Here is a 25,657-nt window from a genome sequence, read left to right as displayed (position 1 = left end):
ACGCCGGCTTCCTGACCAAATTTCGCTGTCTATGAATTGGCTTCATTACTCTGCTCTTCTCCTTACTGATAGTTGATGTATTGTGAGAGTACTGGTGCACTATGGCTGCCGTCACATCATCCAGGTGGGGCTGCACACTGGTGGTGACAGTGGGATTCCCCATTATCTGTAAAGAGCTTTGAGTGGAGTGTCCAGAAAAGCGCTATATAAGTGTAAGCAATTATTATTATTATAACCACAGTCCAACGGGGCCGGCAGGTCACCCTGAAGTCAGTAGTTTGTTTTTTGGAAGGCTCGGAGCATGTCATCTTCAGACTGGTTGAATGCTGTAGAGGAGTGCTAGTTCTAGTTACCAGCACTTTTAATGTGCTTCCTCCAGCAGTAAAAAAAAAACACAATTGCTCCAACCCACCAAGCATTATTACATCCTGGCTGTGAAGTGTCATGTGCATCTCGTGAGACTGCAAATTAACGGGTCCTCACAGACATTTTAAACATTGGCGATTGGTTTCTTAACATGAATTCCCCTTTCCCCTTCACAAAACAGATGTGTAATGTGCACACTACGTACAGTGAAATATACCTTGTGAATGATGCCCAGAGCCACAAGGCCAATACATAACACATAACGTAGCAAAAAATACTCTTCTGACTCCATCCTGGCACCATCAACATGGCAGAGGAACTATTTTGAATCCCAGCTAACAGTAGGTGATGGACACCCAAATAAAAAAAAATGATATTAAAAAACAAAAATCACATAAATAGACATTTAATACCACTATTAAAGAATAACTGATACTCGGCATTATCGAAGAAATAACTTAATCCAAAATTAAAAATTTAAACTTAATCTGAGAATATAGCCCAGAGGAAAAAAAAGGACTTTCTTCATAGGACTAATCTTCATGTCTGCATTTCTTCAGAAAGAACTCGATCTTTCCCAGAACGGGCAGGCTGGAGAAGTTCTTAGGGAGGAAAGTCATCGATGCATTAAACTTGTAAATCCTGTTCTGGAATGGGAGTTCAGAATCAATCTGTTGGCTTCAGACAGATCTGAAATGGGATGGGAGTGCAGTCATCAAGCCTGGTATTCTTCCAGGTTATGCAATCCGCTGGGCATTTAGCTGTAAGCCAAGGGGGCTCTCTGCTGAAGCAGGTCTCACAAGAGTTCAGTCCAGCGACAGCCCAGGCACCGCTGACTCTGTGGGCTCAAGAGGCAGTCCCGCAATTCCCCAACCCGCCCAGCAGAGGGCGCTAGCAGTGAGATTCTGCCACAGGCTCATGGTGTCGCAAGGGCTCTTCCACGTCGTAGTCTTCATAGTCAGAGTCCTGGAGAAGAATAATTGAGAAGTGTTGTTGAAATTCTCATCATCACAGCTGTACAGGCTTCCAGGCATGTGCAAGCAAGTCTCGGAACATCCTACTGCGAAATGGGGCAGGCTGATGAAGGCCTACTTTTTTTTTTTCCCTTTCTCCACACTTTCAATTTCCATCACTTTCTTAAAGGTTTATCTTGGTTTCATGTGTCCAGAAATCTTTGTTTCAAAACTCTTCTGGCTCATCTTTGAACATCTGAGCCAAGGCTGAAGCCTGTTGGAGGTGGTGCCGTGATCTGCTGTGCAAGCATGGCACTTCTTGATTGGACACACTGGTTTTTTTGCCGATGTAAACAACGAATTTTGAGGTTCACAAAAACATGCCGTCTGCTTATGGTGGAGAACATGTCTCCATACGTATTGGGCAGTGCTTCAGCCCGAGGCACGACAATAAACCCTAAACACACACAGTCGAGGAGTTCACCAGAGAACACATTGGAAAAGCGAAGACTGGCCAAGACGATCGCCAGATTTAGCTCTGGCTGAGCAGCTATTTACAAGCCAGGGAAAGACAACTGAAGTAGGAGCACCCCTAGAATCGACAAGAACTCCAAGTGGTAGCAGCAAAGCGTCTCGCAAGGAGTTTGGTTGAGCAGAACAGGGCACAGACTTTGTGCGGTTTGGGCCTCAAAGGGACGTGACCCCAAATACTGACATTCACTCCCAGAAATGTACTTACAGTGAATCTGTCTCAACACCAGTGGCCACTTGACATCACAGGGTTGAATACAAAATAAATTCTACTAGAATAAAAGGACGTAATGTAATGTATGCATAGTATGGCTTAGAAAATAAAGTGTATATTATAGTCATTCATATTAATCTCGTGATCACCAATATGTATTCCTCCAAAACAAGCAGTAAAATGTAAAAATAACAGCTGTTACTTTTCAGTCCGAGTGCTTTAGAAGAGCACTGTCCATGTTCCACAGTGTACAGCTCTGCACCCCAGGACAGGCACAGGTATTACATGGGGCGGAGCAGTGGCTCTGTGGCTCAGGATCTGCGCCTGTGGCTGGAAGGTTGCCGGTTCAAATCCCGCAGTCGGCAGAGCAATCCTACTCCGTTGGGCTCCTGAGCAAGGTCCTCAACCCCGGCTGCTCCAGGGGTGCTGTACAATGGCTGACCCTGCGCTCTGACCCCAAGCTTGAGGTATTCGAAAAAGACAAATTCCTAACGCAAGATATCGTATATGGCTAAAGTGATCTTATCTTATCTTAACAGAGATAGGGGAGAAGACTGTACCTGAAAGCACTTGAAGCAGCACCATGCAATTCTGTCCTTCAATGTAGGCTTCTTGGGGGCCGTGTCCTCTCTGTTGATAAAATAATAAAGCACTTCTGATAATCAGTAACTCAAAGCCGGTGTTAGGGAATGGACAGATTGTCCATTAATGTGTTAAGGAGTGGACAGTGGAGTGTCCATCTCCAAGCCAGTTTTAAGGCGTCTCAGAGCCTCACCTGTCCATCACCTCGATGGGACACGCTTTGGAATCCCGCCTCTTGCCCTCTCCACAGCCGAACCTGCTGCAGCACATCCTGCCCAGCTGCACCAGGAGGATCACGGCGGAGGGGAAGAGCACCAGCACCACTAGCGCGAAGAAGCTCGTGAAGCGCAGAGAAGTGTCTGTGGGGAGAGAACTCCCAGTCATCCCAGTTTCCCCTCCCAGTCCAGAACACACCTCCACAATTGACTGCCGCAACAGGAATCTCTCCTATAAGTCCTATAATAATATTTATAACTGATTACACTTATAGACCACAGTTCTGGAAACTCCACTCAAAGCTCTTAACAGGTAGTGGGGAATCCCACTGCCATCACCAATGTGCAGCTCCATCTAGATGCTGTGCCAGCACACTCGGGAGGCCATGACTGGTAAAGGCCAGGGGCAAATTTGGCCAGGACACTCTTTTCGAGAAACGCCCTGGGATTTTTAATGACCACAGAGAGTCATGACCTCGGTTTTGTGTCTCATCCAAAGGACCCATGCCAATCACTATACTGGGGCATTAGGACCCACAAAGACCGCAGGGTGGACCCACTAACACCCCTTCCAGCAGCAGCCTTAGTTTTTCCCCAGAAGGTCTCCCGTCCAGGTACTGACCAGGACCACCAGCTCTGTCACCGCAGGGGCAATCACAGTGCAACAGCTCTCGCCCTCACAGCTTACGAAACAGCACAGTGCCAAGCCACGGCTGGCAAAGCACGTCCCTCAGGGGCACCGCGCCACGGAGGTACCGGGGAGAGCCCGCAGCGCCTCTCACCCTGCCGCGTGACGGTCAGCACGGTCTGCGCCGGATTGCCGTGGACGTCAGGGGGGTTCCGGACCACGCAGCTGAAGGTCCCGTTGTCAGTCAGGGAGAGGTTCCGCAGGCTGATGGAGGCGTCCCCGCCAGGAATGTCTCCCACCCAGGTCACCCTGTCCTTGAAGCGCCCCTCGGTGGGGGGGTAGGGGATAGACTGGAAGTGAAACAGCTGTGCGTGACAGAGAGAGAGAGAGAGAGAGAACCAGGTCAATCGACTGAACGCCAGCCAAGAGTCTACGAGCGGGCGCCGGCCAGCGTCGTCCACCCCCGTCCGCTGCACGCGGCGGTCCCGAGACGCGGGCGCGGACGGCTGGGCAGGCGGCGGGCGGAGGTGAAACTCACAGATCGGGGTTAACGCAGCCGGCTCCCCGGATCGGGAAATCGGGATAACGAAAGCCGTAGCCACGAAACGAGAGCACAAGCCGGACAACGCCAAGACGAGAGCATAGACTCGATGACTGAGCAGGGAGGCACTGCGGCAGCTGGTCTTAAACATCCTGCCGGTACGGTAGACCCGGTGGATCGGGAGGTTGAGTAGGGGCTCAGCCAGCTGCCACTGTGCAGACCCGCGCTCCCGCGGGGGGGGGGGGGGGCTGGGGGGAAGACGCCGTCGGCATCTCTGGACCCTGCAGGCCTCTGCTCGGCTTCTTTTTAGTCCCCCCACAATTTCAGGAACTCCCTGCTGACATTTCCCTGCTGCTTTTATTCTTGGAGGGGGCTTCTATTCTATCTCTATTCCCTATTCCTGCAGGTGGAGGGGTTCCGTGCTGGGAGACAGAGAAGCGCTGGAGAAACGCTGAGGTACTTGAGGGCGGCAGCAGGGGCAGATTAAGAGCTGTACTTGTGCGCTACTGCCCCCCTGTGGCAACCTGAAGAACAACCCAGAAAAAGATGTGAAGAAGAATCATGTTTAGACTCATTTATAGACTTCTTTTCATCCCAGAGGATGCCTAAGCACTTGACTTTCAGTAAGGGACAAATCAATCAAACTCCCACATTATTAACACCCATTTCTTACCAATTAGCAGTGAATGGACCTGAAACATCATCCATAGACTGTATGTATAAGTGTGCGTTTGCAGCACTATATTAAATCCACTATTAACAGCAAAATTAAAAAATTAAAAGCAATACGAGAACTAAGCAATATTAAAAGGAAATAAGAAAAGCAGTATATTAAATTGACAAGCCATGAAGAAGAGCTTGTGTAACAATACCAACCACACAATGGAGCAGGCACAAACACAACAGTACTGATGCAGTCAAGTCTTTGTTGGGCATCTTAGTTTGGGGGGTGGGGGGGTGGCATGGCGCACTCACGGACTGTGAAGGGCCCCCACTCTCGGGCCGGAAGGACCAGTCGACGGACAGCAGCTTGGTCCCGTGGACGCTGGACCAGAAGGTGCACTTCAGGGTGACCTCTCTCCCCTTGACGCCCACCACTTCGGGGGGGGCGCTGACCTGTATGGCCGCCCCTCCGCCCGCAGCTGAGGGGGGGGAGAGAGAGAGAGTGTCAGGACAGCAGGGCTGGTGACCGCCAGGACCTGCAGGGTGAGGAGCAGCGGCTGGGGAAATCGAGGAACCATCTCTCAGAGGGAATGAAAGAGCCAAGAGGAACAGGGTTCGAGTCTAGGCAAGGCTCCAGCCTGGAAGGAGTGACAAGGTTCTCTGTCCAGGCTGTGGTCACTGAGCCTGTCCTCTCTGGACAGCCAGGTCTGCCTGTGTCCAGTTTCCATGTCCAGACTGTGGTCACTGAGCCTGTCCTCTCTGGACAGCCAGGTCTGCCTGTGTCCGGTTTCTCTGTCCAGACTGCGGTCACTGAGCCTGTCCTCTCTGGACAGCCAGGTCTGCCTGTGTCCAGTTTCTCTGTCCAGGCTGTGGTCACTGAGCCTGTCCTCTCTGGACAGCCAGGTCTGTGTGTCCAGTTTCTCTGTCCAGGCTGTGGTCACTGAGCCTGTCCTCTCTGGACAGCCAGGTCTTCCTGTGTCCAGTTTCCATGTCCAGACTGTGGTCACTGAGCCTGTCCTCTCTGGACAGCCAGGTCTGCCTGTGTCCGGTTTCTCTGTCCAGACTGCGGTCACTGAGCCTGTCCTCTCTGGACAGCCAGGTCTGCCTGTGTCCAGTTTCTCTGTCCAGGCTGTGGTCACTGAGCCTGTCCTCTCTGGACAGCCAGGTCTGCCTGTGTCCAGTTTCTCTGTCCAGGCTGCGGTCACTGAGCCTGTCCTCTCTGGACAGCCAGGTCTGCCTGTGTCCAGTTTCTCTGTCCAGGCTGCGGTCACTGAGCCTGTCCTCTCTGGACAGCCAGGTCTGCCTGTGTCCAGTTTCTCTGTCCAGGCTGTGGTCACTGAGCCTGTCCTCTCTGGACAGCCAGGTCTGCCTGTGTCCAGTTTCTCTGTCCAGACTGTGGTCACTGAGCCTGTCCTCTCTGGACAGCCAGGTCTGTCTGTGTCCTGTTTCTGTGTCCAGACTGTGTTCACGGAGCCTGTCCTCTCTAAACAGCCAGGTCTGCCTGTGTCCAGTTTCTGTGGCCAGGCTGTGGACACTGAGCCTGTCCTCTCTGGATAGCCAGGTCTATTTGTGTCCACAGCCTGTCTTCCCTGTGTGATTGTCAGGATCTGCTTCTCCTTCCTGTCTTTCCCTCTCACTGGCGTGTGTTGTCTTTCTAGGGCTCAGTAACGATCCAGTTGGAGCTGCATTTGTCCCACTGCAGGGCTCTCCCAGTCTTGGTCCTGGTGACCAACACACCCGAGTCAATCATTTTAACTCTCGAGCTGTTTTCAGCTCCTAAATAAGGAGAAGGTTGCGTTTCTTAATTAACTTTAAAAAGGCCAGCCTTTGAGAAGAAAGAAACAAAACTTGGACCGAGCGAGCCTCTGTTCCAGTTAAAGATGTAAGCAAAGAGCTCAGCTGTAATGAATAGCAGCAGGTGTGTGGGGGTACCCAGGAAAAGATTTGGGGGTCCACTGGTTAAGACTGCATCCTCCATTTCATTTGCCCTTTTGCTACACGACAAAGCAATCCTGGAGCGGTACAATTTCCTGACATTTCAAAACCCACACGGTTGAGGGTCCGCTCTCGCCCGTTAAATCTCACCAAAACATTAACCAGCACACAGAGGAGCTGAGGAATTTCGTAATTTCACTCTGAAATATAGAACAATGCTGCTGTTTTTTTTTTCGGCTTTTCAGCGTAGAATTAGCTTCTGCCTGTTCCCACACATCCACGTCACGCGAGGACCGTGACTAAACGCAGAGCCTTTTCCCCCCTTCACGAGCAACTTATTTCACGAAAGCACAGGGCATCTATCTGCAGGGCTTTCATCGCAACAGTTATTCATATTACAACAGTTTCAACCCTAAACATCTGTAACCCCAGTTCATCCTCCTCGTTCAGCGCCTCTAACTGTGTAGCTGTATTTTCAAAACGTGTATTTAACATCGAATAATATAAACAAAGAAGAAAAGGTGCCTAGAAAAAGTTATTTTAAAAATTACAAATCTGAACATTTCATTTCGCGTACATCAATTGCTTTTTGCCCTTTTCCGTACGTTTTTAATTAAGTTCAAGTAATATTGCATTTTCATCTTGTGAGTATTAAAGGAGGGAGTAATATCAGACCGTTTTGTTTTGTGTACAAACTAGAAAAAAAACCCATGTTACATATGGCAAAGTATAGCAACATATCAATCTCCTTAAATCAAGCATTGACGTTAAAGTGACGTTTAACACCTTTGTAACAGATAAATGCTTCAGTTTCTTTTCCAGCCTCACAGAGCGCACAGAAATAAGAAAACCAAAGACATAAATCGTCTGGTTCAGATTTAAATCTAGAAAGTGTTTAAGAGCACAAAGCCCATGAACAATTTTAACACTTCTTTCATTACTCTTATTTCTAAGGCAACTGGCTCTTCAGTTTCCGACACAGGTGTGACGCAGGCGGAGCTCAGACGTAATAATTCCAGAAGCCGGCCAGACTTTGTTTAAATGTATTTTAACGTTTAACGAACGTTTTACAGCAGTTGACTGATACAATGAAACCCTAATGTGTGTACACAGCGCCATAAAACCTTCCAGTTGGCCGAAGCACAATATTTGTACAGGCACTCAAACAAACACCATAAAGTCGTATATTAATTTTGTGACACTTCGCTAGCTTCTAACAGATACCAATAATGCCATTAACATGAATGCCAGGGCAGGTTTCTTTTGATCAGATGTATTTATTTATAAAAGTGTCACAACTGGCGAAAAGTTTTTTTTTTAAAAATTAAGGTAAACAACCGCCGTCCGATTTCGCTCAGCTGGCGAGGCTGTAAAATGGCAGAGAAATAAAGAAAACACTTCAAACTCACCAAACACGAGAAGAAAACAGCGCAATAATACATCCGTCTGGGGTGTCAGGCACCCCATCTCCTTTTAAAAGAAAAACAAAGAGTTTCGACCGGAGGAAAACAAGAATTACGAGCTCAGTCTCGGCTGACCGGCCTCCATATTGTTTTCTGTGGTTGCTTCCTGTCAGACAGGTGTATCAGGAAGACAAAAACGTTTCTCCCTGTGACCCGTACACACGAAAACACCTTAAGTTTGGAGAAGAACAGGAGCTGTTTTTTTTGTTTGTTTAAAACGGAGAAGTTAAAAAAGTTAAAAACACAATACCGCTTCAGGGGTTCTAATACAAGTAGAAGAAAAGGCCAGAATTAGTTTAACTTTAATTTAAATTAGATATTTAAAGACATCCAGATAATACAAACAGAACTCAAGGATCTGTAACAATTAATAAAACCGGACCTTTGCGTTAAATTAATACAACTTGTAACTGCTGTTGATTGAGAGCCAATATTTCATTTTTTAATCTTTATTGCTTTGGCGTGTTTGGGTTCTTAAAATCGGGATGAATACGACGAGAATCAAGTCATAATTTTGAGATTCAAAAGCTCAGAATAGCAAATGCTAAGGACCTGCTTTCTCTGTGCTGTGCTTTCAGATGTGTTGAGGTTTTGTGTCTCGGTAGACAAGGCAGGCCCTGTACTGCTGGAGTGATGCCCAGCTGAAAGGCGATATCCGATATGCCAGCTATGGTATTCATTACGCTCACACAGGTGCAAGTTACACAACAACTGCTTGTGTTTGCTGCAGTAGAATCTTTCAACAATTGATTCATCATGACTGTAGAATGAAAGAGAGATAATTATATGGTTAAATTTAAATCCAGGTCAAATTAAGACGATGCAAAAAAAAAACACATTACACTTCTAGAAATTACACTTCTATAAAAAAAAAATCTGGCTCGCCATTGCACCCCCAGAAATGGAATCTCGCTCTCATAGGGGGTGCACGCCAAGTTAAGAATCTCTGTCCTGCAGGAAACTGATTTAAGTGCAGATTTAAACACCCAATAATCTGGAATACAGAGCATTAAAAAACAGGAACCATTGACAATGTTATAGTTGCTGAAATCTCTAATTTACAACATTTCTGTCATTTGCAGTGTATTTTTCATGCGTTTTAAAAACATTGTATAGTTGTTTCCACCCCTGTCGTTTTGTCTGAAATAAACACTTAATGAAACAGTAATTACAGTGCTTCCAGTTTGTATCAACACGGTTTGTTATGGGGAAACACGGAATGTTGTGTTTATATGCAGTAGCCTGCCTAAAGCAGATAGCTTTTACTGTAGCAGATTCAGGCAATGTTTTGTATACACTTAAATGTTTTTTTTTCCCTTGAACTAGACGGCAAAATTGAGGATTAGAGGTTCTCTTCTCCTTTTATTTTGATTCAATAATGTGAGGAAGTTTATTTTTTTTTCGAAAACAGAAGTACATCGCTTCGTTGACGGTAATTGAGCCAAAGATACATTGGAAAACACCGGCGGTTACGATTGTAAAGGAATCTTGCCCCCTTTGTGCTGTGTCCCTCGGAGCCTCTTGTGAACTGTGGGAGTGTTACCTTGATTAACACAGAATAATAAAAAAAACAATACTCAGTCCTAATGGATTTAATCAAACATTTTAAACATAGATACATGGACACTATCACCTTGTAGATTGATCTCAGAATCTGCTTCAAACATAAAGGTGTCTTCCTGTATATTCAGCCTTGAATAGTGTATGTAGAGATACTTTACGTATGTTATAGAATTGTAGATCCTTTAGGAGTAGCCCATCCTGTCCAGTAGCTACAGCTCAAGATGTACTCCACCCTATAAGTCTTATAATAATAATTAATAATAATTGCTTACACTTATATAGCGCTTTTCTGGACACTCCACTCAAAGCGCTTTACAGGTAATGGGGATCCCCTCCACCACCACCAATGTGCAGAATCCTTAAAGTAATAGCAGACCAGGCTTTTCTTCAGGGAGCTGTGATGTGGCAAAGACGGCTAGTGCAACTGACAACAAGAGGCATAATTGTTGGTGCATCACCACAGGCAACAGCATCCCTGGCTCATGTGTCAATTCAGACAGTCCCACCAAATGTTTCAGAACCTGAACCAAAAAACCCATAGGAATAATTGCGCTTGTTGAAATTTCAATGTCCCCCATCACGTCAAGATTCTGGCCTCGAAAGCCCTTCATAAAGAAACATTTTGAAAAGAATGCTCAAAAACATCGAAGGATTTACAGACAAGTTGTAGCTCTCCTGGAAGTGGTGACTAATCAGGGTACAACTGAGCCTTGTTTAAAAAATATCCATACACCAGAACAAGAAGTCAGGCTTGTGGGATAGTACCCTTTGATCGGGTGTGTGCAGAGATTTGTTTAGTATTTTCAATCTCTGGTGCTCAATGATTTACAGACAATGTTGCTTGGTGGACTTGTACCCCTGTAATGCTGAGTCCTTCAGTGCACCAAACAGGGATCTTCAGACACATACGCTGATGTAGAAAATGCATTTTAGAAACACACTGCAAAAACACAAAAACATTTGTTTGTTATTTATAGATCTTCCTGCTTTTTTTGTAAAGATTGCATTGTACCAGCATGACTATTTAAAAAACAGCACAAAAGTTGCAATCCCTCCCTCCCAAGAAGAAAAGTCACGCTGTGTCATCCCAGTTTCGTGTATGTTTTATTTTCTAAAAAAGAAAATACATCCGAGCACAATTATATACAAAAAGGCGGAACTCTGTATTCGAAAGAGAATGGTCCTGTGCTGTTCTGAAGAGGTTTGCAAACGACATCAGGACTGATCTTAAAAGAATCCACATTTCAATTTTGGAGAACAGCGAAAAGCTGAAAGGTTCTTAGACTACGGGAATCTCGAGTAAGGGCTTTATTTTAAATACAGTAGGTTTAAACCATGAAACAATCATTTTAGCCTTTTGTCTGTGTCCAGATACATAACCTAATTGAGCCAGAGACAGCCATTGTTCTAAAGATAAATGGCCACAGTATTTGAACCTTTGCTCTCTGGCCACTGTGTAACTATCCCCTCACGTTATCAGAGCTGCTAGGTTTCTGCCCACGTTAAACCAAAGCAATTGTTTTTTATACAGCTGGGTGTTTTACTGAAGCTCAAGGGTATAACAGCTGTCTCACCTGGGATTTGAACCCACAACCCCCCCCCCATACAGTGAGTCCAGAAGCCCCTGACCACAGCCGTGCTCTTTAAAAGCTAGGCTTGTGTTTGCCAGTTCATGTCCGCCCCCGAGTGAATCAGACGGCTCACGTTGGCGAAACGAGGTCATGTGGACCTCGTTTATCAGTAGCTGAATGAAACCTGATAAGTGCTTCACTCACTGTAAAGGAGGGTGTAGCCCTGCGCTGCACATTGTTGTGCAAATTCAAACTCTTTGTCTGGGGACCGGCCTCCAGTATGTCACCAAACAAAAAGCAGGGAAAACAAAAAAGAGGAAGGCTGAATTAATCACTCGCATGAAGAAAGGGTGTTGGTTTCTCTGTACTCTGGAACTGCAGGGCTAGACTTTCAGCTCAAAGCCTCCCCCCCACCCCCAGAGAGTGAAAAGAGCTTTAAAGACTGGTTGGGTAAGACAAAATCAGTAAACTGGCATCTCTAGCTCAGATCTCCAGTCCGCGATTCAGCAGGTCACCTTTAAATCACCAGTTTCTAAAGAACAATACCAATCATACTAGTGAGTTGATCAATTCAGCCATTCAGAGATCATTAGGACTTTCATCTAAATCCCATTCCGGCCTCAGGGACCAAATGTCTCTCAACCCAACAGAAGAGATTGAACAGGTTCGGCACCATCTTACCTGGAAGACTATCCCGGAGGAGGTCTCAGATCAGCGCCAGAGAGGAGCAGGGGTTTTCAACCCAGGGAGACGACAGCAGATATGAGAGAGCAGCTTGAAAAGGTTTCCCAACGGTTTACCAAGAGATCCCTGGGAATTAAATGCAAGGGAACTCTGTCTGGAACTAACGTGGCTTGCAAAAATATCATTTCAGATATGATCATTAGCAGCACTGTTGCAATGCATTTAAAACCAAGAGGGGGAGGGTACTTCTTTACACAAAGAGTAGTGGGGGTATGGAACAACCATGTTTTTTCTGGGATGATATCCTTAGATCAATGAACTAGAAATTACCCAGAAGGACAGATTTGTTTGCAACTCTTCCGTTGTGCATGTTGATTTCTCTTTTGTTTTAAAATCCCCCCACTGTCTGCTTATTTTCAGAAGGGAGAAGGTGAGATATGCCTTCCCTTGTGGTGCAAAGTGCAGTTGAAACAGACTATTGCAACAAGAAAAAATACATTCCTCGAGCATATAATAATAAATTGTACATATTTTTTTTAAAAAAATAAAAAACAACTATATACATATCCATTTCCGGAAGCAAACGAAAGTCGTATTGGGCCACAAACCCCGAACGTAAAATAAGAGGGGTTTAAAACTAACTGGGCGATCAGATCACCAGTTAAAATCTGCTGGCTCTTTTAAAAAAAAACACAATACTAAAAGTTTTTCAAAAAACGAAAAGCCGGTGCTGAAAAACTTTGCGATCAGCGGCTTTCCAGGATAGCGAGTGGGTCAGGAATGAGCCTGACCGCCCCGCCTGGCCCCATCACAAGACTCCTTCCTCCTTCCCCTCCGTCTCCGTCCCCCGCTCCCGGCGCCGGTTCCGCCAGAACTTGACGAAGATGGTGAGGACGAGGATGAGCAGCAGCAGCCCAGTGGCGCCCCCGATGGCCGCCGCCAGGATGGCGATCTCGGAGTGGGAGGCTGCGGCGGAGAGACAAATGAGCGTCTTTTAAAACTTCCGCGTCAGAAGAACGCGCGTTGTCGAGGTTCATCCGAAATGTCCCGACCCAAACCTGAAAGGCTTGACGAACAGAGCTATACAGCCAATGCTGTTAATTCCATTGTTATTCTGTCCTGATTACTCATCGGGACGTCTCATAAACCCATAGGAACAAGCAAAGGGTTTATTTCACGCTGAAAAGAGAAGAAAAGAAACACAACGTTTCGGCTGTGGAGCCTTCTTCGGGTGTGAAACCCTCTTCTCTATTCAGTATGGAACAAACCTTTACTTGTTCCTTTGCAGCCTAGGCAAGCTACCCCCTAGAACTCCTGCATATTATAAATATATAGGAAACATACCGTGTATCTAATACAGCTGTGAGAAAAAGTGTGTGAACCCTTAGGAATTAAGTGGATAAATATAACTGTCTTTATTTATTATTATGACTCAGATGAAGATCAGATCACATTTTAGGAGCCATACATGCAGAAATCCAGATAATTCCTAAAGGTTCACAAACTTTTTTTTTCTCACAACTGTATACAACATATAAATATAAAGTAGCCCATAAAGCTGAATTTGACTTTGGTTATCAGTAGTCCCGTGTAATGTGTTTTTCTTGCAAAGACCACTTTGTTCTGCGGGAGCGTTAATGAGTGTGATGACTGATGGTCGCTAGTGCCACTGATTGCTGAGAAAATTCAGCTGATGTTGCACAAAGTTAAGGGTGTGTGTGTGTGATGTGGAGGGTTACTAGGTCACAGGCTTTTTTTCTAAGTCCGCGCAGTTTTACAACCCAGGGAGTAGTCAGATCGTTTTAGCGATTACAGCCGGACCCCAAACTTATTGTTAACCTTTCCTAAATGGATACGTGCTAGTATTGCAATAACATTACAATAACTGCCTGCTCTGGAATCAGCCCAATGAGACACATTCCTGGGCTAAAGAGCAGGTTCTAATCTGATGTGCTGGAGGAACTTAATCCTTCTAGTCTTTGACAGAGAAGATTTTTGGGGGAAGGGGTCCTGTAAGAAGTGTTAAAAATCACTGTTACTGACTGGGTCAATCCAGCGGGATCCACAGTATATGAACAGGAAGTGCAGACTACGTGAAATGTGCATTAGAATCTTAGAATGGGGGGGGGGGGGGGCAGTTTTTTACAAAAAGGGTGGCGGGAGCATGGAACAAGCTTCACAGCCATGCTGTTGAAGCCGATACCCCGGCTTTCTTCCAAGAAATGCTGGAGGGCGTCCTGGGATGCAAATGGCATCCATGTTTGTTTCATTTTTGTGTGTGTGTGCGTGTGTGTGTGTGTGTGTGTGTGTGTGTGTGTGTGTGTGTGTGTGTGTGTGGGGGGGGGGGGTCAAAGAATTAAAAATGAAGGCAAATAATCAAAGACAAATCACGTGAAGACACTGCACTGCAACGCCACCTCACACCGGTTAAACTCAAGCTGAGAAACACTCGATTCAGTGCCGATTTCTTTCAGTTTCTAGACCACTTAAAAAACCCGTTCTGTCTCCAGATTGTGGCAAGATTCCAGGGCAACGTGAGCAAGCTCGAACAGGTCTGGAATGTTTTTAAACTCATTCTTGTCCTTTTAGCAAGACAACCAAAATCCTGACTCTGTCACCCCCCGGCAGCCAACGCCCAGTCTAATTGCAAAAGGCTGGTGCCTTAACTCCACTGGCCTCGGCCGTAACTGTGTCCTGCCCAGGCGGAAAGCTGTTCCAGACCTCTGGCTGGATGCGTGGTGCTCAGGAATGTCAGACAGCTGCTGCCAACAGAAATATTGCTTTTTTTGCAGCTCTTGGAAAAGAAAGGCTGACTCCCGCCTGGCAGCCCTGTACACAGGGCGGCATGCAAACACAGCGGAACCGGTGTGGAAGTGTGTTTGAAACTGAGAGCAGGAGGCATGTCTTTACACAAAGGGTGGTGGGAGTAGGGAACATGCTGGCCAGCTATGCTGGTGAAGACGATGCACTGGCTTCCGTCCGGAAGCGGCTGGTCGCGACCCTTGAATCGATAAGTTACGAAATGCCTAGATGAGTTGGAAAGGTTACAAATGAGAGGATTTCACTGGCTGACAAGGAGTATAGCCAGTAGTTATATCACCCTGCAGCTCACAGCTGGCAGCCCCACTGGAGCTCAGCGGGTATGAGCCTGGCCAGTACCTGGATGGGAAACTCCTGGGAAAGCTAAGGCTGCTGCTGGAATTGGGGCTAGTAGGGGGCGCTCACTACTGTATGTCTGCATGGGTCCTAATGCCCCAGTATAGTGACAGGGACACTATACTGTAAAAAGGCGCCATCCTTCAGATGAGATGTAAAACCAAGGCCCTGGCTCTCCGTGGTCATTAAAAATCCCAGGACGTTTCTCCAACGTGTAACTGGCCAAGTTTCCCCCTGGTCTTTACCCATCATGGCCATCATGGCCTACTTATAATCCCCCTCTCTGAACTGGCTTCATCACTCTGCTCTCCTCCCCACTGAGAGCTGGTGTGTGGGGAGAGGACTGGAGCATCATCCAGGCGGGGGTTGCACATTGGTGGCGATAGTGGAATACCTCATTACCTGTAAAGAGCTTTGAGTGGTGTGTCCAGAAAAGTGATACACTAGTGTAAGGATTATGATGATGATGATGATGATTATTAAACCCGGCTCTCACATTACAGTCTGGTGCTGAGGGTTCACGGTGTGCCCCACACGTGACTGTAGGACACTTGGCCCTGGACCTGGGCTGCACTGACCTGTGGTCACCACCCGGAAGCGGATCTCCCCGCTGACGCCATGCACGTCCGGCGGGTTCTTCACCTGGCAGACGAAGGTGCCGTTGTCCCGGAACTGCACGTCACGCACCATGATGGAGCCGTCGTAGCGGTTGAGGTTCCCGGCCCACACCGCGCGGCCCCTGAACCTGCCCTCCGAGGGGGGGTACTGCCCGTCCTGGTAGAAGAAAACCTGGAGAGCGGGCCACCGGCCAGAGAGGCGGATCAGGAGTCGGCGTTTCTGGGAAAGACCCCCGCTGCGGGGCGGGCTGATCCGTTCCGGGGCTTACGAGCGGCATGCGCAGGCGGCTCAGCTCTTGCCTCCGTCTGCTCACGCCCGTCCCGCCCGGGCCCTGGGAGAGCCCTCCGCTGCCTGGTTTTGGGTGTCACCCTGAGCTCGTCTTAACTAATACGTGTGAAAATTTCCAATTTGGAACATATTTATGATTTGTGAAAGGCTTATATGCTCATAGGGAGACCAATCAAGCACTTAAAATGAAATATAAGCGCTTGTGCTATTTAGATTTTATTCCTAACATAAATAAGTGGAACCTTCTACAACAGCCAACTGAAAGTAGCATATGTGCTGTTATCGGTCCCGAAACATAGCGCCTTTAGGGGGATATGTGACTTAGCCCCCCTACAACGGCAACAAGAGTCATGTGCACTATATCTCAGGAAGGAGAGCACCTCAGGTGCTACTTTCAATGGCAAAAACCAGAACAGACCGGGTACTAACAGATGAGACTGGTTCGGCTCAGTTCAGTTCTCCTGCGCCGTTCTGGGGGAGGGGGGAGGAGGGGGAATGATGACAAAAAAACAAGGCGCTATATCTTGGGAATCAATGCAGCACAAACAAATGTGGTTCCTTGTTTCCTTGTTCAGTGTGCAGGGATGCTGGCTGCACAGCAAAGCTCTGCAGGTTTAAATCCAGCAGCTCTATTTTTGGGAAAAGTTTGCATCAAGTACAGTTGGTCACCCTGGGAAGAGGAGGTGGGTGCACTGCTCAAGCAGGATGCTGACCGCCAGGCTTACCGACTCCTCTGCGCCCCCGCCCAGGGGCCTGAAGTGCCAGGAGACGGAGGCGCTGGACTCCTTTAAGGGCGACGAGGATTGGAAGGTGCACTTGAGCTTGGCGTCGGTCCCGTTGACGGATTCCACTTCCTCGGGCGTGTACACTTCCATGGCTGAGACGCGCAGCACCCCTGGGTAGAGAGGACAGGCGGGTTTACCCACTCCCCCATTGTGACATCACACACCCGATGACATCACAAGATTTCAGAGCCACAGCCGGTGACGTCACGGTGAGAGGTCAGGGCCTCAGCCGATGACATCACAGTGACAGATCAAAACCACATCCAATGACATCACAGTGACAGAACTTTAAGCCAGGATCTGACTGGTTGGAGCCCAGAAGACAATGGTGACCAGCTCTATCAGAGCTATAGTCCCTGCAGACTGCGTCTGTCTGAATGTTGCATTGACTGCCCACGTGTCAGACGGTCTACCCCCTCTGTGCCCAACAGACAGACCGAACTCTCACTTTAGCTTATTATATTTCATAGCCAAGGCCTTCTTTCCAGCTCCAGTCTAGTGAATAATTTGTGGCTGCAGAGACCATTGAGTACAGTAGTTGAGGGTCAATTTGTAGTACCAACAGTATAGCTGAAGTCACACAGGTCAATGGTATGGAACTCCTATTGTTGTGTGCTCCTGCTCTACACCTCTGGCCAGTCATGTGGTCATCAGGCTCTTACAGCAGCTAGTTCTGACCCCAGGATCCTTGACTGCACACGTCCATATGACGAAAATAATACACTATTAAAAAATAAGCATAAAAATGTTCTGTAGCAATGTTTCTGGCCTGCCAGTCAGCATCCACGACTCACTTTCCAAATCCCAGGACAGCACAATCTGTTGCACAACGAAAAGAGTTTCACGGGCTCAAATAAAAAAAATGACGTGCCAGGATTTCGCAATGTTAATCCCAGGCAGTCCAGATAAGGAATGACTAAATTCCACTCTGGAAAGTGTGTCAGAGTGGAGACGGGAACAGCCCGGCAATTTCGATTTTAAAAGAGGGGGACATAGCCCTGGACTGCTTCCCGCCAAAGTCCAGAGGGGTTGGATCCATCGGAAGAGCCCCAAACTGCACTGCCTGTCAGAGCATGGAGCACATCATCAGACCAGCCCTCCCCTAACAGCGGACACAACTGGGGCTGAAGGGGATTTCCAGAAGAAACGAAAGATAGGTCACTGCACGACTTCGAAATTGCCCATTATTTGGGGTTTGAACTGCCCCCTCCCCACCCTCAGACTCCAGAGTGCTTGATGGCGTCTCTCCGATTTGAAAGGGGTATCCTGTTTCGGCTCTGTGGACATCCTCCAGCAAAGGGCTGGGAATTTGCAAGCGTGAACACAACCTGGGTCCGTCCATTTTCCAACAGCTTTACCCAGGACAGGGTCACAGACACGGCCTATTCTGGTAAGAAACGGGCGGCAAGGCAGGGTACACCCTGGGTGAGACGCCAATCCATCACAGGACACACACACTGGCCAATTTTCCCAGAAGCCAATTAACTTCCCAGTGAAGTCTTTGGACTGTGGGAAGAAATCAGAGCGTCCGGAGGAAACCCACGTGAAGATGGGGAGAACATGCAAACTCCACACAGATAGCACCCCAGACTTTCACCCAGAGCCCTGTAGATGCTGGGGCTTACCACTGTGCTACCATGTCACTCAGGTCTTATATCTTATATATCTTATATTAGCCACACACAGAGATAGCACTTGTCAACATAGGATTTAAACTAGGAATGCCAGGGAAGAGATCTGAAGGTCCAGCTCTCTCCTGTGCAAGGTTATTCATTTCGATTTCTCCTCTTGTGGCCTAAGGTGGTCACTTATTTATAGACCACTTTACAGAAAATCCTCAACTTACAAACAGACTACCAAAACTTTATTTGTAGGTCATTTCTTGGGAATTCAGAACACATTTTCCCCTCAGGAACCATGCTTGAAATTGTGTTTAGGTTTCTGGCCCACAAAACCCTATTTATCCCATAATGCAGCTGGTGGCCTGATTGTCACGGCAACAGAACAAGTTTTAACCAGCATTTCCTGCTCTGGGACAGCATTTCTCTTTTCTCCAAACCCTTGATGGGGTCTTGATTTCACTTCAAAACCTCCGATTTCCTTTTGCCTTGATACAGGATACAGTTCCCTAGAAACCTGTATCCCGAGAATACAATTCCCCAGAGCAGTGGCTAACTCACATCGTCAGGTTGCCATTTGTATCCCAGAATTATTAAAACAATATCTAACAGAGTTCTGTTTGGCTGTTTGGATTGGATGTTTGGAACCTGGGAAGTCTCTCGCAATGGTATAAAAAAAGACATTGCATTTCCCAGTTCAAAAATATTACTGCAGTGTTACATTTTGTCGCTGAGGTTTAATCAACAAAAAGACCAGCAGAACTACTGACATCTGCTTCCCTTCAAGCTTTCAGGATTGATTTGGAAATGAAACCACCTGTCCATCCACACACCTTTGAAATACAAGTTTCTCGAAAAGAGTAGGGAGCTCAGCACTGTAAAAGGGCACCATCCTTCGGATGAGACATAAAACCGAGGTCCTGACTCTCTGTGGTCATTAAAAACCCCAGGGTGTTTCTCAAAAAGAGAACGGGTGTTACCCTGGTATCCTGGCCAAATTTCCCCCTGGCCTTTACCCATCATGGCCTCCTAATAACCCCCACCTCTGAATTATAATAATAATAATAATAATAATAATAATAATAATAATAATAATATTAACATTGATGTTATCTTGATTAATAATATAGCACGGTACAATCATGGCAACTCAGAGCACAGAACTACATCACGGGGTAGCCAGGAAACCAGAGTGCCTTTAGAAAGCCCCTTGGACCCAGATGGAACATGCAAACTCCACACAGAAGGTGTTCCCAGGGCAGAACCGAAGCCAGGGACCAAGAGCTTGTGAGCTCACTGCCAGGTTTTAGTAATGGGGCCGCCCTCTGCCCGTTTCAGCAGAGGGGGTTTGGACGGGAAAGCGTTCCCAGAGTCCTGGCCGCAGAGAGACGTATCCCGTTGCCTCTTCCTCCTCTCTGGGCATTCTGCCTCTATCGCCTGGCACTGGGCCCTCCATGTCTGTCTGGGCAGATCGAACGCCGAGATTAACAGCGCTGATTGGGCGCCGCTCGCTAAAAGCCGCTCAACTTGTTTTCGGGTAATGCGTCCGAGTCTTCCCAGCGAGCCTCAGAGCCCTGCGGCCGACGTTCAGCGGTCTTTTAGAGGAAGCAGGAAGGAGTCATTTTGTAATCAGGGACACATTAGAAGAAAAAAAACAAGGCTTAAAGACAGGGGTTGACTAAGAGTTTTGGAGATAGTGGAAATTATGGAATAATAATAACAATCATAACTCCTTACACTTCTATAGTGCTTTTCTGGACACTCCACTCAAAGTGCTTTACAGGCTCCACCACCCCCAGTGTGCAGCCCCACCTGGATGATGCTCCAGTCCTCTCCCCACACACCAGCTCTCAGTGGGGAGGAGAGCAGAGTGGTGAAGCCAGTTCAGAGAGGGGGGTTATTAGGAGGCCATGACTGGTAACGGCCAGGAGGAAATATGGCCAGGAGTAACACCTCTACTCTTTTTGAGAAACGCCCTGGGATTTTTAATGACCACTGAGAGTCAGGACCTCGGTTTTACGTCTCATCCATAGAAAGGCGCCTTTTTACACTATAGTGTCCCCGTCTCTATATTTGGGCATCAGGACCCACACAGACCGCAGGGTGAGCGCCCCCTGCTGGCCCCACTAACACCTCTTCTAGCAGCAGCCTTAGCTTTCCCAGGAGGTCTCCCATCCAGGTACAAGCCAGGCTCACACCTGCTGAGCTCCAGTGGGGCTGTGAGTTGCAAGCCGATATAGCTGCTGGAAAAGCAGAAAGTCTGGTTTCCTCCCTTTGCTTGCAGGGCAGAGTCACATCCTTGTCCTGTGTCCCGGTGTCTCGGGATCAGTAACAGTGTGAGTGGTTTCGAGGTCAGGTGCCAGGAGCAGTCCGGCAATGATTAACCTTCAGGAGTGCATAACCATGCCTGCTAGCCTTGACTTTTACTTTTGTGGTGTTTTGAAGAGGGAGTGGAAGAAAAAGACCTTGGCCCAGCTTATCAAGCACAGCTCAACAAGTAGATTAATCCGACACGGTGAGCAGGCCTTTACAAACAACTTTGCAATGATCTGTAGTAGTGAAACTCAGTGCCCACTATCCAGGAGCAACATGTACGAAGGCATTTGTTATATATTGCAATAATGGTTGTTGTAACTGTTGTGGTGTTAACTACCATTAGAGAAATGTGCAAGACACTCTGTGGCAGGGAGAAAGGTGTTATAGCAGATAAAATGACTGGCTGACTGATTCACTGATTCACAGATTCACAGATTCACGATTCACCGATTCACCAAAACAATGGTAAAAAAAAGGCTGCAAATTAAACAGGTTCAAAATGTGCGAGTATGATTCAACCCCAGCCATCCCCGGTGCCCGTGAAACTGAGGGCTAGCGGGGAAAAACAAAAACGGGCCGCAGTCTCTCTGCCTCTACACATAAGGAGTTGGAAGGCCACAGCTGTTTGAGGCATAAAAATATAACAGTGAGGTGAACGTCAGCCCACGAAGCAGATAAGCCCCTGAGCCAGACTGCTGGCACAAATCAACAGGTGAAAGAGCTGGCTTCAGCAAAACACTTTCAAAGCTCTTTTCCCCCCATTTCAGTCAGCCGCTGAAACCTAAGGACAGAAAAGAAGCAATTACGAGGAAAAACAAAAGCAGGGACTCGAGAGAAGGTAAGATTTCAGACTGAAATTACACTAGAACCTAGACAAGCACAGAGTTCTGTACAAGCATTCTCTATGTGCTGCGAACAGGGCTGGTGTGGCCTGTTCAGTATATGGAACAGAGCAATAAAATACTGGTTACATCTATAAAACAGTAACCAGAACTCCCAGCACTACAAGGCCCTGCTGAGCCAAGAGCTGAGCCCCCTCAGCCAGCTGGTCCTGAAGCTCACTGACACCAACCAGCCTCAGGACAGTACGGCTACAACAGCATGAATCAAGGTCAACTTAATCACAGCACAGGCCCAACAACAGTAGCTTACTCACTGAGGCACACACACAAACTGGAACGTAATGTACAAGACCCGAAAAAGACAATCCACACTCCCTGAGTACCTGACCAGGGTAAGAGACAGCAAAGACATACAGACCCTGAGAGAGTACAGACTTGGTGACCACAGCCTCAGCATAGAAACTGGACACAGGCAGCCCTGGCTGTCCAGAGAGGACAGGCTCAGTGACCACAGCCTGGACATAGAAATTGGACACAGGCAGACCTGGCTGTCCAGAGAGGACAGGCACACTGTCCGCAGCCTGGACATAGAAACTGGACACAGACAGACCTGGCTGTCCAGAGAGGACAGGCTCAGTCCCCACAGCCTGGCCACAGAAACTGGACACAGACAGAGCTGACTGTCCAGAGAGGACAGGGTGTGATCCCACTGTCAGCAGGGAGGAGTAGAATCAGAGATGCACTTTCTGTTCCTCTGTGAGAAACACTCCTGGAACAGACAAGCATTCTTCCCTGAAGTAACCAATTTAATCCCAGAATTCCCACGCCTGCCAGAATCAGACCATCTACCCAACCCTACTGCCCCTTCCACTACCTTAACGGACAGAAACCACTTCCTGTTAGATGTACAGTCATGACCTCGCCCTGCACAAGCAGCTGTAATGTAAATCCAGCGCTGATCAGTCATACCTGATTACTGCAGCCTGCTCCCCCTGACGTAACTCATCTGTTTGGCTATTTGGAAAACAGCCCTTTTGTAGAAACTTAGAAAGCACGAATAAAGCTATTAAACACACATTTTGTTCTTCCACCTTTCATAAGCACGCTCCTCCTTGTTTCTAGTTTCGAAACTAACGATGTACAAACTTTACGGTTTAGAAAACTGCTTAAACTAATTTTCTGTGCATAATACCTTGCGCGCATGATGCAGGCTATAAGCACACAAACCATCTGTCCATTTTCTTAACCCTTCTTCCAAATCAAGCTGGCGAGGGAGCCAGAGCCTATCCCAGCAAGCAATGGGCATGAGGCAGGCTACACCCTGGATGGGACGTCAGTCCATCCCAGGTCTCACACACACTCACACCCACACCGGGGCCAATTTCCCCAGAAGCCAATTAACCCACCAGCATGTCTTTGGACTGTAGGAAGGAACCCATCTGAACCCTGAGAGAACATACAGACTCCACACAGACAGCACCCCAGGAACTGAACCCAATTCCAGCGCGGCGAGGGAGCAATGCTCACCCAGTTGCGCCACTGTGCCCCCATACAGTCGAGTCGTTGGGAAATAACACAAACCCAGAGAACGCCCATCCTGTTGTTGATACTAAAGATCGATATAGAAGGATTGTGTTGAGTAGGGCTGCACACAGGACGCGTGGAAATTCGGCCTGACGGCTGGAGAATTGATTTTTCAAACATCAATTCGAACAAAGTCGGCGATACGCCCGCATTTCCTACAGCTCAGGGTCGCGTATAGCCTCTGCAATACCGAAACGCCCGGAGTCTTAAATCAGTTGAGGCGCTAGAAATCCTAACCACCACTGCTGGGATTGAATAAGAGTTTGGTGAACGCAATATCACGGTCGAGCAAATGTAGGCCGTTCAGCTGCGTTTGTTCTGCGCGTTTAGAGCCCGGTGTGGAAAAAAATAGTTCGTGGAAAGGACGAAAAAAGAGCCTCATTCTTCCAGCGGTGCCCCACTCTCTTAATGCACCCAACATCGTCCATCATTCTCTTCATCTAAACCTGCAAGGTAGGTTCCGAATTTGTGTTGACCCAGGCGCGTTTGCTAGCCATTCAAAGTTGATTCGTGTGAGAGTAGTGCTGATCTCCATCCTCCGCGAATCACCTGCAAAAACCCCGAGGTGACTTCATACCCGAGGGTTTTCCCGGGGTTCAGGGAGGGCAGAGGGCATCGGAATGGGCTTTCGTAGTGCAGCCCCACACCCGTGACACGATGCAGCGGGAGGTACTCACGGTGGGGCGACTCTTTTGAAATAACCTCTCGCCTGCCCCCGAAAAAGAGACGAAGCGCGCACGCTGTATTTTTCGTTCACCTTTTTAAGTTTTTTTTTTAACAGGCTCGCATTTACATTTACAGGACAACACGAGGTAGGGCAGAAAGTCTACGGTGGGAACATTCCAGGGGGAAAGACAAGTCCAGCGACACGACAAAACACCGCATGAACTGGAAAAGCGAGTCACGGGCGACGGGAGACGGGAGGCGAGGGCCCTCCTTGTCAGCACTGTACCTGAGACCGCAATCCCAGCGAGGAAAGCGAGGAGCCGAGCTCGTACCCCAGACATCAGGTGCTGTCGACCCCGGAGACGGGCTCTCCAGTCGCGGCCAGGACGGACGGGTTTTGACGATCCGCTGCGGCGCTCTCAGGCACGGCGTCGGAAAGCAGGAAAAAAATCTTAGCTGCAGATAAAATTCTTTATGCAGCTGTTGACATCTAACTTAGCAGTTGGCCCGAACAGCACAGTCTACCCCCCCTCCCACCGCATGCAGGCGGGGCTGGAGATCTTGATTCGTTCACTTTTTCTCAGGTTAAAGTTTGGAGAGAGAGACGGAAGTCATGCCGCCCATCTACATAGCTGATCAACGACTCTCCTCGTTTTTGCGAGAGACCGAGACGACATCTAATCTCGGATCCTACGCGCTGGAGATAGAACTGGACCAGAATGAGTCCAACGTGCTTCTGAAAATGGATTTAGTTCAGAACGCCTGATGTGATTAATAATCCACAGGAAACTGCCCAACTAGCGCAAACGCCCCCCAAAATACTGTAGTTATCTGCTTCTGGGAATACATGTAGCTGAATGGCCAAGGAAGCTTATACGTCGACAAGGCAAAAGAAAACACTTTTGTCGACATCAGAAATCAATGAAGCGAAGAAAAGAGAGGGAGTTCGCAGGACAAAACGCGTTTGTCTCTTGGGTGCGTGACTGCTGAGGAGGGGAGAGGCGATTTCCCAGGAGGATCGGATGAAATCTTTTTTTGAAGTTTGGAGGGTTTTTTTTCTCGGTCTTTGTTTTACAGGGCGGCCGGCAGATGGAACTAAAACATGTTGAAGACGCTTAATGGGTCGATTCTGGTCCGGGCCGCCCTCCCCTTGCCAAAACTATTCACACCTTTCCCGTGAGGTCCCGTTTAGCTGAAGGTTGCGGGCGGCACGGTGACGCAGGGCTTCGGACCAGGTTCATTCCGTGCTGAAGAGAAGAGACATATCGCCACTCGTGTGGTGTGAAGTCGAAGCATGCAGAAGAACAGGAGTTCGTTGGCGAGAGAAGGGGAAAGTGCGATTCTAGTTTCAGGATGATTTTAGAGGTCTTTCTGCAATAGCAGTTCAGAAACCCCTCGGTGAGGATGCAGACAGAGAACGGAGGCGAAATGGAAAACTAGCTTTTTTGAAGAGATCTTTGGTCCTCGCAGCCCTGCCCTGTTCCCCTAATAGCGAGTCTCCTTTCCCATGTAAATAGCTGGCCGTTTTCTGCAGAACTTCTCTGTGGATGGAGGATTGTTGGGAGTGGAGAGACCCAGAAATCCATCTTCTCCACGGCCCTTGTTTGAGGCTGCAAAACTGTGCAGCCCACCATCCACACCCCCCAAAAAAAAAGTCAACACCAGCCCAGGTCCTGTAGAGTCTCTCGGCTGGATTCCGCTACAACTCTTGTCGGCTCGTTGACCAAACATCCCTTTCCAGCTCCCGAGGAGGTTAGGCAAGACCAAGGAAGCCCGCGGACCCACCAGCATTGGGAACCCGAGTCCGTTCAACATCACGAACAGCCCCCAGCAGAGGTCAAGACAGACCCCCTCCCCACTCCTGAACACCATCT

At 47.9% G+C, this 25,657-nt stretch overlaps 2 protein-coding genes across 4 annotated transcripts; both read right to left on the bottom strand.

Moving 5' to 3' along the window:
• Window positions 1-756: 756 nt before the first annotated feature.
• On the bottom strand, window positions 757-12,046 carry mpzl3 (myelin protein zero-like 3). Of its 2 annotated transcripts, XM_088618871.1 has the most exons (7): window positions 11,907-12,046; window positions 8,038-10,594; window positions 4,907-5,172; window positions 3,644-3,854; window positions 2,840-3,005; window positions 2,625-2,694; window positions 757-1,332 (listed from the first exon to the last, which is right to left on the bottom strand). In XM_088618871.1, exons 2-7 carry the CDS (start codon window positions 8,093-8,095, stop codon window positions 1,258-1,260), a joined length of 846 nt encoding a protein of 281 aa, XP_088474997.1. In that variant the 5' UTR covers window positions 8,096-10,594; window positions 11,907-12,046; the 3' UTR covers window positions 757-1,257. The 2 variants fall into 2 exon arrangements, with proteins under 2 accessions (XP_088474997.1, XP_088474998.1); XM_088618872.1 differs by lacking the exon at window positions 11,907-12,046 and having other exon boundaries at window positions 5,006-5,172; window positions 8,038-8,254.
• LOC148640755 (myelin protein zero-like protein 2) lies at window positions 10,742-24,522 on the bottom strand. 2 transcript variants are annotated; one of them, XM_088618874.1, is made up of 4 exons: window positions 24,070-24,522; window positions 16,697-16,866; window positions 15,708-15,854; window positions 10,742-12,875 (listed from the first exon to the last, which is right to left on the bottom strand). In XM_088618874.1, the coding sequence occupies exons 1-4, from the start codon at window positions 24,122-24,124 to the stop codon at window positions 12,684-12,686; spliced, it is 564 nt and encodes a 187-aa protein (XP_088475000.1). In that variant the 5' UTR covers window positions 24,125-24,522; the 3' UTR covers window positions 10,742-12,683. The 2 variants fall into 2 exon arrangements, with proteins under 2 accessions (XP_088475000.1, XP_088474999.1); XM_088618873.1 differs by having other exon boundaries at window positions 15,644-15,854; window positions 24,070-24,500.
• Window positions 24,523-25,657: the final 1,135 nt, after the last annotated feature.

Source organism: Lepisosteus platostomus, chromosome 25, assembly GCF_059453375.1.
Source record: "Lepisosteus platostomus isolate fLepPlt1 chromosome 25, fLepPlt1.hap1, whole genome shotgun sequence".
Lineage (NCBI taxonomy): Eukaryota > Metazoa > Chordata > Actinopteri > Semionotiformes > Lepisosteidae > Lepisosteus > Lepisosteus platostomus.
Note: the sequence above shows the minus strand (reverse complement) of the source record. Positions and strands in the feature narration are given on the sequence as shown.

Bases quoted from the DNA above. Each gene is read 5' to 3' on its own strand.
- LOC148640755 (XM_088618873.1), bottom strand. From the start codon at position 24,124: ATGTCTGGGGTACGAGCTCGGCTCCTCGCTTTCCTCGCTGGGATTGCG. The intron at 16,867-24,069 runs GTACAGTGCTGA...CTCTCTACCCAG, and splicing joins CGCTGGGATTGCGGTCTCAG to GGGTGCTGCGCGTCTCAGCC. The intron at 15,855-16,696 runs GTAAGCCTGGCG...CCCGCTCTCCAG, and splicing joins GCGGGGGCGCAGAGGAGTCG to GTTTTCTTCTACCAGGACGG.
- mpzl3 (XM_088618871.1), bottom strand. From the start codon at position 8,095: ATGGGGTGCCTGACACCCCAGACGGATGTATTATTGCGCTGTTTTCTT. The intron at 3,006-3,643 runs GTGAGAGGCGCT...CTCTCCCCACAG, and splicing joins GCTGACCGTCACGCGGCAGG to ACACTTCTCTGCGCTTCACG. The intron at 1,333-2,624 runs GTACAGTCTTCT...ATTCTTCTCCAG, and splicing joins GCTGCTTCAAGTGCTTTCAG to GACTCTGACTATGAAGACTA.